Raw genomic sequence first — 13199 nt, 5'->3', positions numbered from 1 at the left:
CATGATATAGAACATAGTTGGAAAAAGGTATTTGCCTGAGATTTTCCTAGGGGATCATGTTGTTTCCTGAAATGCAGTTTTGAGCATCTTTGGAGAGAGATTGGGTGAGTCAAGAGGAAAACATTACAGCATGGTCAGGGCAAGCTTACTTGTGAAGCAGAAAATCAAGCAATCGACAAGTATTACTTTACTTCCCTATGATGATTTTGTGACTACTAATTTGTATTTCTTAATCCCTTCACCTTTTTCACTCAGCCCCCAACCACCCTCCCATCTGACAAGCATAGGGAATACAGTTAATAACATTGTATTGTAATAACTGTGTATAGTGCCAGGGGGGTAATAGATTTAGGGATCACTTTGTAAATTAGATGAATAGCTAACCACTATATTGCACACCTGAAACTAATAATATTGAATGTCAACCATAATTGGAAAAAAAACCAAAACAAACAAATATTACAGTGGCTGCTAGTGCTAAGTGTTGTCTTCCCAGGGTGAGGTCTGTAGAAGCAGAACAAGATCTTAAGCAGAACAAGATCTTAACCCTGGCCTTCAAGAAGCTTATGGTCTGGTTTTAGGAAACCAGAGAAAACAGAGGAAAACAAAACAAGACCCAATACAATTATGTACTACTTGATACACCTCATTCTGGTTAGAGCGCCTTGGAGAGGGGAGATCCCAGTGAATGCTGGAGCAGTCTCAGCAGGCTTTTGGAAGACATGCAACCTCGGTTGCCCTTGAAGAATCAAAAGAACATGAACTCCAGATGGCAGATGAAACACATGTGTCTCATTTTCTTTCCCGAATCCTCACTACAACCACAGCAAATATTTTATTGGGTTGTCGGAAAAGTCATGACATATTTTTGCAACGAAAAACATAGAAAAAAATGAGTCATGACTTTTTCGACAACCCAACATTTGCTTGTTTTTTGGTGTGTTTCCCACCCCCCAACCCCCGACCCCGGCGCCATAAATCTACAAGGATAAGGAAAGAGGAAAGCTGGAAATCAGAAAGATCCATGATAATTGACTTAGGAAATCTGTGAAAGTTGAATCCTAAGCTAGCAAGGGATCTTTACCATCACATCTAGAGCAACAGGAATCTCTGGCACTCTGGGTAAAGCGAGATGGGGTGCTAAACAAGGAGGATTGGTGAAAAGCTGCTCAGAAAGCAGTTAAATTCCGACACCCCTTTCCTCATTCCACACTGCCCCTTCCTTCCCCTGGTGAAAGGTGGAAAGCTTATTTTCTAGAGCAGGTAAAATAGATAGTCTCTGGACTGAGGGGCACCAGACATTGTCACAGGCCTGAGTACTTGACTGAAGACAGGGGGATAAAGCAACTGAATGCTGAATGTGGAATCTCTACATCTTCTAGAGTGCTACTGCCAGACCTTTACTCTCCAGACAGGAAAGAGGGAAAAATATGAAAAGACTGATAGAAAAGACCTAAACATTTGATACAAAGATTCTTCAACAAATAGCCCACACTAGATCACCCTTTAATACATCTCAAATTTGTCAAGCCCCATCCATCCATGAAGTTGCCATTTAGCTGTTTAGTCCCCCATCCTAAATGTGAGTAGACAGCAAAGGATTTCCTAAGAAAAGCCTCCAACATAGAAAAGAGAGATCAAAATAAGCAAACAAATAAAAGCACCATGGAAGGAAAGAGATAATACAGGAAAAATAAAACTTCAACAACAACAAAGACCATTAACACACCCAGAGAGAGTCCAAAAAATAATGCATCTATTCGAAAAAGAATAGGAGGGCCGGCCGAGTGGCACATTGGTTAAGAGCTGGCTTGGGACGCCAGCTCTGAGCAGTAGGGCCAGGGTTCGGACCCCACATGACGGGCCTGTGATGCTGCGCCCTCTACAGCTAAGATGGTGTACAACAGCTCGACCTGGAGCTGGGCTCCCTTGAGGCAATAGCATAGGCTGCAGAGGGGCTGCAGTGGGGCTGGCCGGCAGTGGGCGTGAGCTTTCGTGAGCTGCCATGAGCCGCCGTAAGTGGCCATCCAGTGGCCAGCAAGCAACTGCCTCACCAGGGAAGAGTGCAATGATCACAATACCAACATGGGCCAGTGAAGCGACATCCTCCACAACTAGGCTGAAGAACAAAAGGACAGCAACTTGTCTGTTCCCCTTCCCCAATTCCCCAATGCTGTTTACCTCCCCCAATTCCCAAAGTCTATAAGTAAATAAATAAATAAAACAGGATACTACAAATAAGGGATCGCTTAGGAAACCAAAATGAGCTCTGGGAAAATGAAACACATGAGAGTAAAAATGCAAATCTCAGTGGAAAACTTTGGAGTTGAAACTGACAAAGTCTTCCAAAGAACAGAGCAAAAAGACAAAGCAAGAAGTATCTCTTGATAAGAAAATCAGAGGACTGGCCCAGAATATCCAACATCTGGATTCCAGAAAAAAGGGACATAAAATGGAAGAATGAAAAAACTAAGTAAATCATTAGAAAATTTTTCAGAAGGGAAAGTAGAGACCAGCCAAATGAAAATGCCCATTGAGCTCCCAGCCCAGTGGACAAAATAGACATGTCATTGTGAAATTTCAGAACACAGAAATTTGAGACCTTTGGTAATAAGAACGATTTTAGATTCGTCAAGCCAATACTGGGATCTAGACAACCATGGGGCAAAGCCTCAAAACTCTGTAAGAGACAGATTTGCATCCAATGATTCTGTAAAGAGCCAGGCTGTCAATAAAGTGTGATCACGGTATCAGAGCATTTTCAGACATGCACAATACTGAGGAATATATCCAGCATACATCCCTTCTTAGCAGTGAGACGCACTAACAAAACAAGGAAACAATGAGATAAAGAGAAACGCTTGGGCCTCAGAAAAAGAGAAGATCCAGCACAGGGGGAAGTGAGGGAAATTCTCAGAATGGTAGTAAAGGGAGATCCCCTGGAGGCAGCTTTGCACCAGGCTTAGGGGGCCACAGGTCTGTTTGAGATCAGAATGACACGACTCAAAAGATGCATATATTCAGAGGTGTCATCCCCATGCCTTCTGCAATGATTCCCAAGGAGGGTGGGGATGGAATTAGCACATTGTTTAGTTGCTTTCCATTTATTTCAAGAAATAACCTAGTAATTTACTTTTATCTGTGCATTTACTTTAGCTATATTGGTCAATAATAAGTAAAATTGTAACTTGTGATCATGCAGATCCTATATTTCTCATTAGAAACTGAAGGCAAAGCATCACTATGGCTGCTCAAACCTTTCTGGAATCAGGTACATTATAAGCTAAAAAAATAAAATAAAATAAAAGTCCTTTCAAGTGGAAAATATGACATACAAATATGATTTTTAATTTGAGGAATTGAGGGATCTCTTAAGAGTGGATAAAATTATGGTAAAGAAAAATACACATTCACATACAATTTTGCAAACTATTTTAGGTGATCTCTCTCAGGTAGGTAGGTAGATGGACAGACAGACAGATAGATATAGATATTTCTTTATAGAGAGAAATATTTCAGGTGATTCTCCGTAGTCTACCCACAGAGTCCTTAGAGGTCTCCTGAAATTAGGTTATGAAGTTTTATTAAAACTCACACTTTTCATAATCACTTAGCTTATGAAACAAGAAATGCTCTGTATAGCATCCTTCCCATTTCTTCTCTCCTGCCTGTTTTCACCACCATTACACTAGTTTGAAATCTCATTCTTTCTCATCTGGTCAGCTATGTAAAGCCTCCTGATGATATCTTGCATCCTGACCCTGGCGCTGCCACGTCAACCATCTCGACGCAGGATCTGGCACTGACACTCATTCTCACCCTCGCATGTCCCCAGTGACTTTCCACTGCCCGCGATCTCCAATATGAGTACACGTGCCTAAGAAGTTCTATGAGATGAAACACATCTTTCCTTTATATTCAGCCACATGCATTTTTCATTTTCGCATCTGTTCTGTGTGTGCTTTACCACATAGTACCTGCTTATAATTATAAATAAGTAAATAGTCATATAGTATTTGTGGTATGTGCTCATTTTTTTCACTAATGAGGTGTGCAATCAATAAAGTTTAGGGACCAGTGGTTTATGTAATAAAGTCAAAATTCTTTGACATCAATAGGCCCTACAAGCTACCTCAAATTTTCTCATCCAACCTTATTTTCTCTCAATCACATTAGTCCATTGTAAGTTCAGCTAAATAGGATTCCTTGTTTTTCTCCTGAAGTGCTCTGAGTTGTCTAGCATATATGCTTCTTTTCTTGTTGACCTCTTGACGTGGATACCTTTCTTCCCCGTCTCTGTGTGTCCAAGCTTCTGAGTCCAGTTCCAATTTCCCTTTTCAAAATCCTCCCTGGCCGTACCCCTGCTAGAGGCAATCTACCCTTCTTCTCTCAGTGTCCACAGCACCTCCATCTGTACTGCCTCCAGGACAGTTTGACTTCCTGTTACAGGTCATTGACGTTCATGTCTAATCTCATCCTTAGGGGACCGACGTCTTCAGGTCAGCATCTGTCCCTGACACCTTCTCCTATCTCATGTTTCCTAGTTCTATGCAGAAGTAAGCGACAGAGTCACTGTAACCTGGCCAGGTTTTCAAAGCTGGCTCTTAAAAACAAAATACATGACAAACAAAAATGCCACAGTAAGCCATTAATCGTTCCTAGGATATTAGATATTTCATAGTAAATCAGATCTACTCTATGCATTTGCTCTTGGGGGAAAAGGTAGCTATAAATACCTCTATTTGCTCTGCCACGGGCTGTTCAAACACATTTGCCAGTTTCTGCAGAAGAATGTATTTGCTGTCAGCCAGCGACGTAAACAGCACCTTCAGATCATTCTAGGGGGAAAACCAATGGGAAGGTTTAACATGTGTAACAGGAAATTCAAAATGGTTGCAAACATAACACACATTCTTAGGAATACTAACATAATGATACAGTGTAGGAATTTAAGTCCAGGGGAAACGGTACTGTCCTATGGGAAGGTAAAAGGAACTGGAAACAATTTACCTAAGTACCAAAATTGACTTTTGAAAAATTGGTAACACAAACCATTTCAGACCCAGTAAATGCAAAGTATACAAATAAAAAGCAATGCTGGTCACCCTAATCTTGTTATGCCTGAAATGAACCTGCATGTTTAAACACTCCAGCAGAAATATTTCACTGATGACATCTGCCCTAGTAAACTGACCTGTAGATGTCATCCTGATGTGGGAAAAATATGATTCTTCAGAATAATATGATGCCTTTTCCCCTCTCCCCTCTTCCTTCTCTCCCTCACTTCCTATAAAAATAGGAAACTATTTTTAAAGAATTTGCACAAGCTTATAAAAAGCCATCCAGAAGTTTAGAAAATAACTATCATCCATGATGACAAAAAAACCCATATTAAGAGACAACACAAAAAGAACTAAGCCAAGCCTTTTGTTCACAAACATTTCTCACTTAAAAGTCCCAATATATTTATATTGAGTTAGATCTGTACAAAAAGGAGAAAACTACCAGAATTTTGGTACTCAATTCAAAAGGGAATAGTAGACTAGAACAAAATTTGAATGATAAAATGTTTAATTCCCCTCCCTAAAATATCAGCAAATAAGTTTTATGTCTTATTGGTCAGCAAACGTATATGACTGTCCAACACAGGCTGAAGTCTGACTTATCACATCCTCTTCACTGGGGGCTGATCAGATACAAGTTCACGTCAGCAAGATGCAAACATTCTCATGAGACTCAAGGAAGAAGACAGGTTGTGTGGGGCACAACCTGTCTTATTACCCAAAATGCAAGGCTGAAAAGCTCAACAGTGAGTGGACTGGGCAGTGAAATTAAGAAAAAAATAATAGTACTGAACATAAAATTAGAAAAAAGCATATGACCCTACGAGGCAATAACTGTGACTAACCAAAACCCAAACTAATTTGCAAGCCTAGTTGCAGACTAAATAGGAAAATGTAATAACAGCTCTGGAAAAATGGTGCCAGGAACAAGGGTTTTGCTTATGAGTTATGATAATGTTTGTATCATTCAGCTGTGTGCAGGGTGAGGCCATGTGGACCATTAGAGCTGGGCCACATGTATCTGTATGCATACAAAAAGATGTTTTCCATTCATTTGAACAGATTCATAAGAAATAAAGTCTCTATTATCTACTTATATTTAGAACAACATTTATTAATATAAATGGGGAGATAAGTGTAAATAACATAACATGGGCTAGAAATAGAGTGTGTACGTTTTTCTGCACATCATCTTTACATTTTTAATAGCATATTTTCTATCTTAGTTATATTTTAGTCAAGGTAATAGCAAACAGAGTTCACATTTTTGGAAGCCACTGTAATTACTGGAAGAGACTCACCAAGAAGACAGGAAAGCAGAGAACGTGTTTGATTTAAAAATTACTAAATAAAAGACTTCAGGAGGTGCTGATAACCATATGGATGTTGATAGCTTCTTAAAAATGAAAATCTAAAGGCTTTGAACTATTTCTTATTACTACACTTGTGATACAGCAGGATAATTAGGTTATCTATATATTATATACATAACAGACATTACATTTTTTTTCTTATAGTCACTGGAATTACTTGTAGAACATAAAAGAGACAGGATTCTAGCTGTTTGAGAAACAGGTCCACAGAAAGTTTCAAGTTTTAAAATCCTTTGTGCTGCCTTTCTCAATAAGGAATTCTTTCATTTTTCAATTTTAAAATAATTTAAAATGCTCAACTATAAAAATGTCTAGGAAATATATTTGGGGTTAATTTAGTCTATGGGTAAAAATTTCTAAAATACAGAATAGTTGATAATTAATTATGATTCCATGTAGATAATATACATCTACATAATATCTATGCATTTTTCCGGATCATCTGTTGGGTATAGGATAATGTTAGCAGCTTGGCAAAAGCTAATACTCAAAGGTTCAGTGGAAAATGAAGACATGCCTCTCTAATAACTATTGAGCACTGACAGCATACCAGATGTTCAGTGCAAAGTAAATTAAAAGGGTTTGGGACATGACCTTTAACTATTTAACATTGGAACTCTTTCTCTCAATTAAATTGGAACACAGACATTTTAAAATATCAGTTTTTGTTCATGAGCTGGCCACCGACATGTAGAAACTTCATGGCAAGAGAAAAATAGAGAACATGATTTAAAGAGAATTTCATGATTACATGTTTTACGCTTAACCCTGTACACAAAGTAAGTTCCAGAGTATTCATGCTTAATTCACATTTTACACTCACCGGGTCTAATCACCAATAAAAATTTCAATGTACCAAAGACACTAGCGTAGTGAAGGCAACTTGAAAAAGGGAAATTTGCCTCTGAGCGATAAACACATTTTACTTTTAACGCACCTCATTCACGCCTGATAGATTAGAATGTTGTTATAACTCAGTGCATTATTTTATGCAAGATGAATTTCAGAGTAACGAAACCGTTTCCATGAGTTGTACAACAGTGTTGCTGATTTTAGACATACCGTGTGCATATGTACATGCAATCAGATCTTGCATCCAAAATACCCAAGTAATTATCCCAGCTTTTCTTAACTCCAAGTGAAATGCTCAGTCCTCTCTCTTATGCTACACAACATAATAGATACAAACGCAAATATCCAGTTTACATCATTCCTCTAGCCACAGGCTTGCATGCCCAAATGTCTACAATGACTATTTACCTGATGTCTTAATTCAACCCCATATCCTTGCCCAGCCAGCGGTACTGCCAGTGACCCATCTTGCCCATTGGGGGATGGCACTGCTATCCACCGGTCTCCTCTGTCACCCCACGCCTCCCAGGTGCTCACGTCAGATTCCTGGAATTCCTCAGCTGTCCCCCTTCTCTCATCCCCATATCCAAACCATCAACAAATGCTCTCCTATTGATTCTGCCTTCAAAATATAACTTGAATAGGTCTTCTATTCTCCATCTCCCCTTCCATCAGCCTCACAATATAAATTATAAAAATATTCTTTGAGTCAAATCTTGGCTTTAGTTCTCAATAGTTCAATAACCTTGGAGAAGGAACTGAACCTTTATATTGGTTTCAGGTCCTAATTTGTTATAATAAGTACTACTATTAATACCAACAACAATAATATACAGTAATACCTTGGTTTGCAAGCATAATTCGTTCTGGAAACAAACTACTCGTATTGCAAGACATCGTTCGTTTACCAAGTTAAAATGTATTAGAAATATTTGCTCGTCTTGCGGCACACTCACAAACCAAGTCACTCACAATCCAAAGTTTTACTGTATATATTAAAAAAAACTTGCTGAGTACTTACTATGTTTCAGACACTGTTCAAAGTATTTTATACATTTTAACCATTTTATTCTCACAAAACCCTATGAGGCAATGAATGTAGGTGTGATTTAATAGTTATGGACACTAAGGCTCAGAGAAGCAGCTACCATTATACAGCAGTACGTGACAAAGCCAGACTTTGAACCCAGGAAGGTTGGCTTCGGAGACTCTGTTCTTTATTTTTGCTCTTCTAACTTTGCAAAATGATTATCAGAACAATGCTTAGGGGTGTTGTAAAGATTAAAGACAGGAGGACATGTGAACATTTTTTGTGAATAAAAAAGTTACACACAAATAAATGTTTGTGATAATTTCACTTTGTAGTTTCAAGAACATAAACTACTGGAAGGCAGTGATAATGTGTCCCTCTAGATAAAGATCTAGAAAATTCCATGTTTCTGGGCTAATCCTACATTTATTTAACATTCACAGTATTTTCTTTGTATGCACATCAAAATTTTTACATCAAATTCTTGGCCTTAATTACATGTATCTATTTTATAAAACTTCTATGTCTGTTAAAAATAAAATTCAATTAAAACTTAAGTCTTCCCAAAAGGCACTTTTTATTAGAAATGTAAATCAACACTAAAAGTTTATCAGCAACTTTTGCGTTTGCTGAAGTTTACAATCATAGGAAAAGTTTCGTAAGCACATAATGATTCAGTTGGCAACCGAACCCTAGTCTGGGGCTAAAAGGCAATAAGTCTGAGGAATTAGGGCTGGAAAGTTATATAATATATTCTAACACAGGTGGAACAAATTAGGCCACGGTCACTTTCAATGGGCCTGGATATTGGAGCCTATGGTTCTTTCTGTATCAACAAACCTTCCCGCATGTTTCTCAGGTCATATGTTTTAAACTCCATGACTATCAACTGGAAATTATAATTATAATGTGCCATAAATATGACTTTTATTGGTTGAATTTAAGGTTCTATTCAGCCCTCGGTTTGGTTGCCTGGCTTTCTCAATCCTCCATGTCTAGGAGCACAAAACTAGTTTTCTAATCTTCAAGTTCAATCACCTTGTTTTCCTTTAATGTTCTTCCTCTTCACTGTACATTTGAAAAAAAAAAAAAGTCTTTATCATACCTCAACCAGACACCCTTTTTTTGACTGAATACGGCTAAAACATGGTCAACAGTCTCTTGATAATGTCTTACCTGGAAATTTAGTATTTGTTGAAGTCTTTCCTTCATTTGATAACATCGTTGATTTACTACCGAGTCTAGCAAGGATAACCGTCCCAAAAGACACCCCAAAGTGTCCTCAATAACATCACGATTATCACCATTCTCTGGAAATGCTTGGGAAAACAAGTTCTTGTTCTTATCCATCTCTTCTGACATTTCCTTAATATCTTTGGCAAGCGTCTAGGGTGGATAAAAGAGAAAGACATTTTAATGGTTAGATCCATGATTCTATATACAAATCAAGTATCTTCCTCATAGAAAGTCCAGCATAATGTCATACATTCACAGACACGAGCTGCCAACTCACCTCTTGGTTGAAGAGAGAAGTCTCTGTTTCTTCTGGCAAAAGTGCTGTGGCAACAAATAAACCTTGCTCAACACCATCCAACCAAGTAGAGGTGGCTGAGACCCCATCATATAATTTCTGTTCCAAGTGGCTATTCTGACTCTTCGTCCCGCCACCCTGGGGGGAAAAAAAATGAGGAGAACAGTTATAGTGTTTTGAGAAATCAAAGAAAACTACCAGCACAAGACTCTGGAGTCCAGTGGCTCTGCCTTTCAGGGCTGTTGACTAGGGATGGGTCTCAATAGTTTATGCCCAGGGGTGGGCAACTTCATGGAGACCAGGAGCCATGAGCAAACTAAGAACACAGCCCTACCTGGGACGAAACCTCCTCAAAGGCCTGGTTCAATCCATCCAGCAGAGACGTCACTGCAGACTTATCTTGGGCCTGCCCTTCCCCTCTGTACAGCGGTACGCCAGACAGCAGCCGGTTGGGCCTGCTGTAGAGCTGTAGGCAAAGAGAGCGGTTTATTCAAGAGCATACGAGTAGGTTCTATGTCCAGGTTTTCTCATTGAGAATTGCACACATTGAAGCAGGTGCTGGAAAATATGTCGTGATGAAAACCTCTTCCTGAAAAATATGACCTCTATAACACACCATGTCCACTAAACATGGTGATGAGATTCAGCAAAGACAAAGTTTCCACTGATGGACCAAAAAAAAAAAAAAAAAAAAAGGTGGGAAAAATGCCTGAAATCTCATCATAACCTTCCTCTCAACTTGTCTTCTTGGTTTCAGCACTATCCATGATGAAATAATCCATCCTAAATACCAGGCCTAGACCGAACCTTTTGCTTTCATCTTTCACTTACCCACCCCAAAACCTTTTAGGCACTCACAGTGTCTCCCCAATGATACAGCCAAGCACTCAAACTTTTTAATCATGTTTCTAGTCAAATTCAGTTTCCGACACGTTTTTAGAACATCTCGTCGTCACCTGACCTTTCAGCGTGGTTACGCATTACCCCCTGACATGCCCTGCTCATCCCCTATGATAGCTGGAATGCCCACCACCTAGCAGCTCTTTAAAAGCCATCATCTTAGAATCTACAGTGCACATCCTATGGCGACTTCCCCCCTTTTTTTTTTTTTACTTCTGCTTCCTTTTCCATTCGTGCTTATGGAGACTACTATGGTTGCTTAGCTTTTGAGAAATGTATAAAATATTTCCTTGATTGGGTTACGGGTTCCTAGGACCATGAGCCACGTGGGGTGCTCTGCAGGGGAACACTAAATATATTGGAGGTGCACAAAGGAAACTTGTGCACAAAGGAAACTTGCTCTGAGAGAGCGATACCTGTTGACCCAGTGACCTTTAGACCGAAAAAAAAAAAATGCCCGTGTTTACACTCGAGGGTAGTAAGCACATCCAGTGGACAAGATTCAGTAAGGTGGGATGAAGAAGGAGAGATGCAGGGTTGGACAGACCTGCATCCCACTCCCAGCTCTGCCTCTTCTTAGTCACGAGACCTTGGGAAATTATCTAATCTCTCCAAGCCTTAGCTTACAGATCTAAAAAGTAGAGATAATGTCAACGTCCCCACAGCACTGTTAGAAATGTTAACACCTAGGACACAAAATATGTTCATTAAATGACCATTCCCTTCCTTCTCGGAGACTCTCACAGCCAAACTGCTTCTTCCCTACCTTTTTTCACCTCTTTACACCAAAGAGAAGAAAACAGCCTAGGAGGCCCTTTGTATAAGTGACCAGTGATTCCTGAAAGAAAGCACGCATGTGCCAAATGTTACAAAATAAAGAACTTTCAGTGCTTCCCGTCTCTAATTCCACTGGGAAGTGAGATACGAATGTGAACCTAAACTTTTAATGGTCCCGGTATCGTGGCAATGGCAGTGGTAGCAGGACAGGCTTTTTTTGTGTGTGTGTAAGCCTACACTGAAGCGGCCAGGGTGTGAGCACAGCACTGACTGGGAGAAAAAGGAGCTCTTCAAGCTAAGAGCAGGTCATAGATGAGACGTCCAGGAGGTCCGCTGTGCTGGGTGAATCATACAGGTGCTTTAAGCTTGAGTGGACTATAGGTGGAACCCAGGGATCGGGCATTTAATGAATGGAGAATAAGTAAGCATGGAATATGACTAGAAACATCCCAGATGTATCTGACTCAGGACAGTCAGAAATAACTGCAGTCCCTGATTTAGGGCTGTAAATATCCCTTACAGTCAAAGGAATGGAAACATGGCAACATGAAGGCGAGCTAGCAGTCAAGTCCAGGAGATCGACCTCAGAAATCAAGGGTTCAAGCTGTGAGTCTGAGTAATGTTTGAGGAGGGGTGTGAAGAAGGATTAATTCAAACACAGGCAGCAGCAGGTCCATGCAAAAGGCTAGGGCACCATTTGTCAGGGTGAGTGTGATGCTGGGAACAACTGCCTCCAGGAACACAGTGCTTTCTAGTCCCCACGGCCAAAGCTGGGACAATTCCTGCGGACGGTGGCAAAGGAGGCTCTTGGCCAGAGAAGAGGAGTGAGAAAGAGTGGCATGTCACAGGATTTTGTAAAATGCGATCGAAATGAATGGCTCTGGGGGGACTTAGGCAAGGTTCCCATCGATGAGGGGACAAATTCCAGCCTTGAGACCATCTCCTTCCAGGCCATCTGGCAACTGCATCTGCTTTGTCAGCTCCCGCCTGTCCCTCCTCAGATGCACTGCATGTATCGATGCCCTTCATCTTTGGGTTCAAGCTCTCCCAGCCCCTAAGCTAGTCCTGGCTGGAGCAATGAGGCCAGCAGCTTCCTCAGATCCACAGTAAAATCCTAGAATTTACTCTGTTAATATGACTGTCATGGAGTGGCCCAGATGAGCACTGCTGGCTCAGGACTCAGGGCTAGGTTTCTCTCTTCAAAATCCTGCCGGACCGCAGCTGCGGTAAGCATGGCAGGCTTGCCTGGGGGCCGGCCTCATTCTCTAGCTCTCCAAGCGGATGATTCCTCAGACTCTCTGGTTTCTGCTTCGAGTGAACCAATAGCTATTATCTTCCTGGAACCTCCTGTTGCCATATTCAATTCCACTGGATTTGGCTTGCTTGGTGGAACTAAGTCCAACATCGCACAGTACCTGCCCATCTTGGGAGCCAGCCCACGGACGGGTCATGGTCACAATTCTAGCTGACCACTGGCGTCCCCTTCCTTTTAGACCCACTGAGAGCCCAACAGTTTCTCACTACGATCTTCTGAAACTATGAAACACTGGAAGTAGCAATGGAAAATAAGATAACTTGACAATTTCATTCCAGATTTGTGGGGTTTCTTTTGTCATATATATATATATATATATATATATATATATATATATATATATATATATATATATATA

General features: G+C 40.3%; 1 protein-coding gene across 1 annotated transcript in view; it reads right to left on the bottom strand.

The window, feature by feature from the left end:
• Positions 1-13199, bottom strand: part of SYNE1 (spectrin repeat containing nuclear envelope protein 1) — a 455684-nt gene that overhangs the window by 117501 nt on the left and 324984 nt on the right. The window contains exons 101-104 of the mRNA XM_019638911.1: positions 10184-10315; positions 9832-9987; positions 9495-9704; positions 4737-4838 (exon numbers count right to left, since the gene is read on the bottom strand). Of these exons, the coding sequence (XP_019494456.1) occupies positions 4737-4838; positions 9495-9704; positions 9832-9987; positions 10184-10315 (600 nt within the window). The remainder of the gene's footprint in view (positions 1-4736; positions 4839-9494; positions 9705-9831; positions 9988-10183; positions 10316-13199) is intronic.

Source organism: Hipposideros armiger, unplaced genomic scaffold (assembly GCF_001890085.2).
Source record: "Hipposideros armiger isolate ML-2016 unplaced genomic scaffold, ASM189008v1 scaffold_41, whole genome shotgun sequence".
In the NCBI taxonomy this organism is placed as follows: domain Eukaryota; kingdom Metazoa; phylum Chordata; class Mammalia; order Chiroptera; family Hipposideridae; genus Hipposideros; species Hipposideros armiger.
This window is presented reverse-complemented; position numbering and strand designations above follow the sequence as displayed.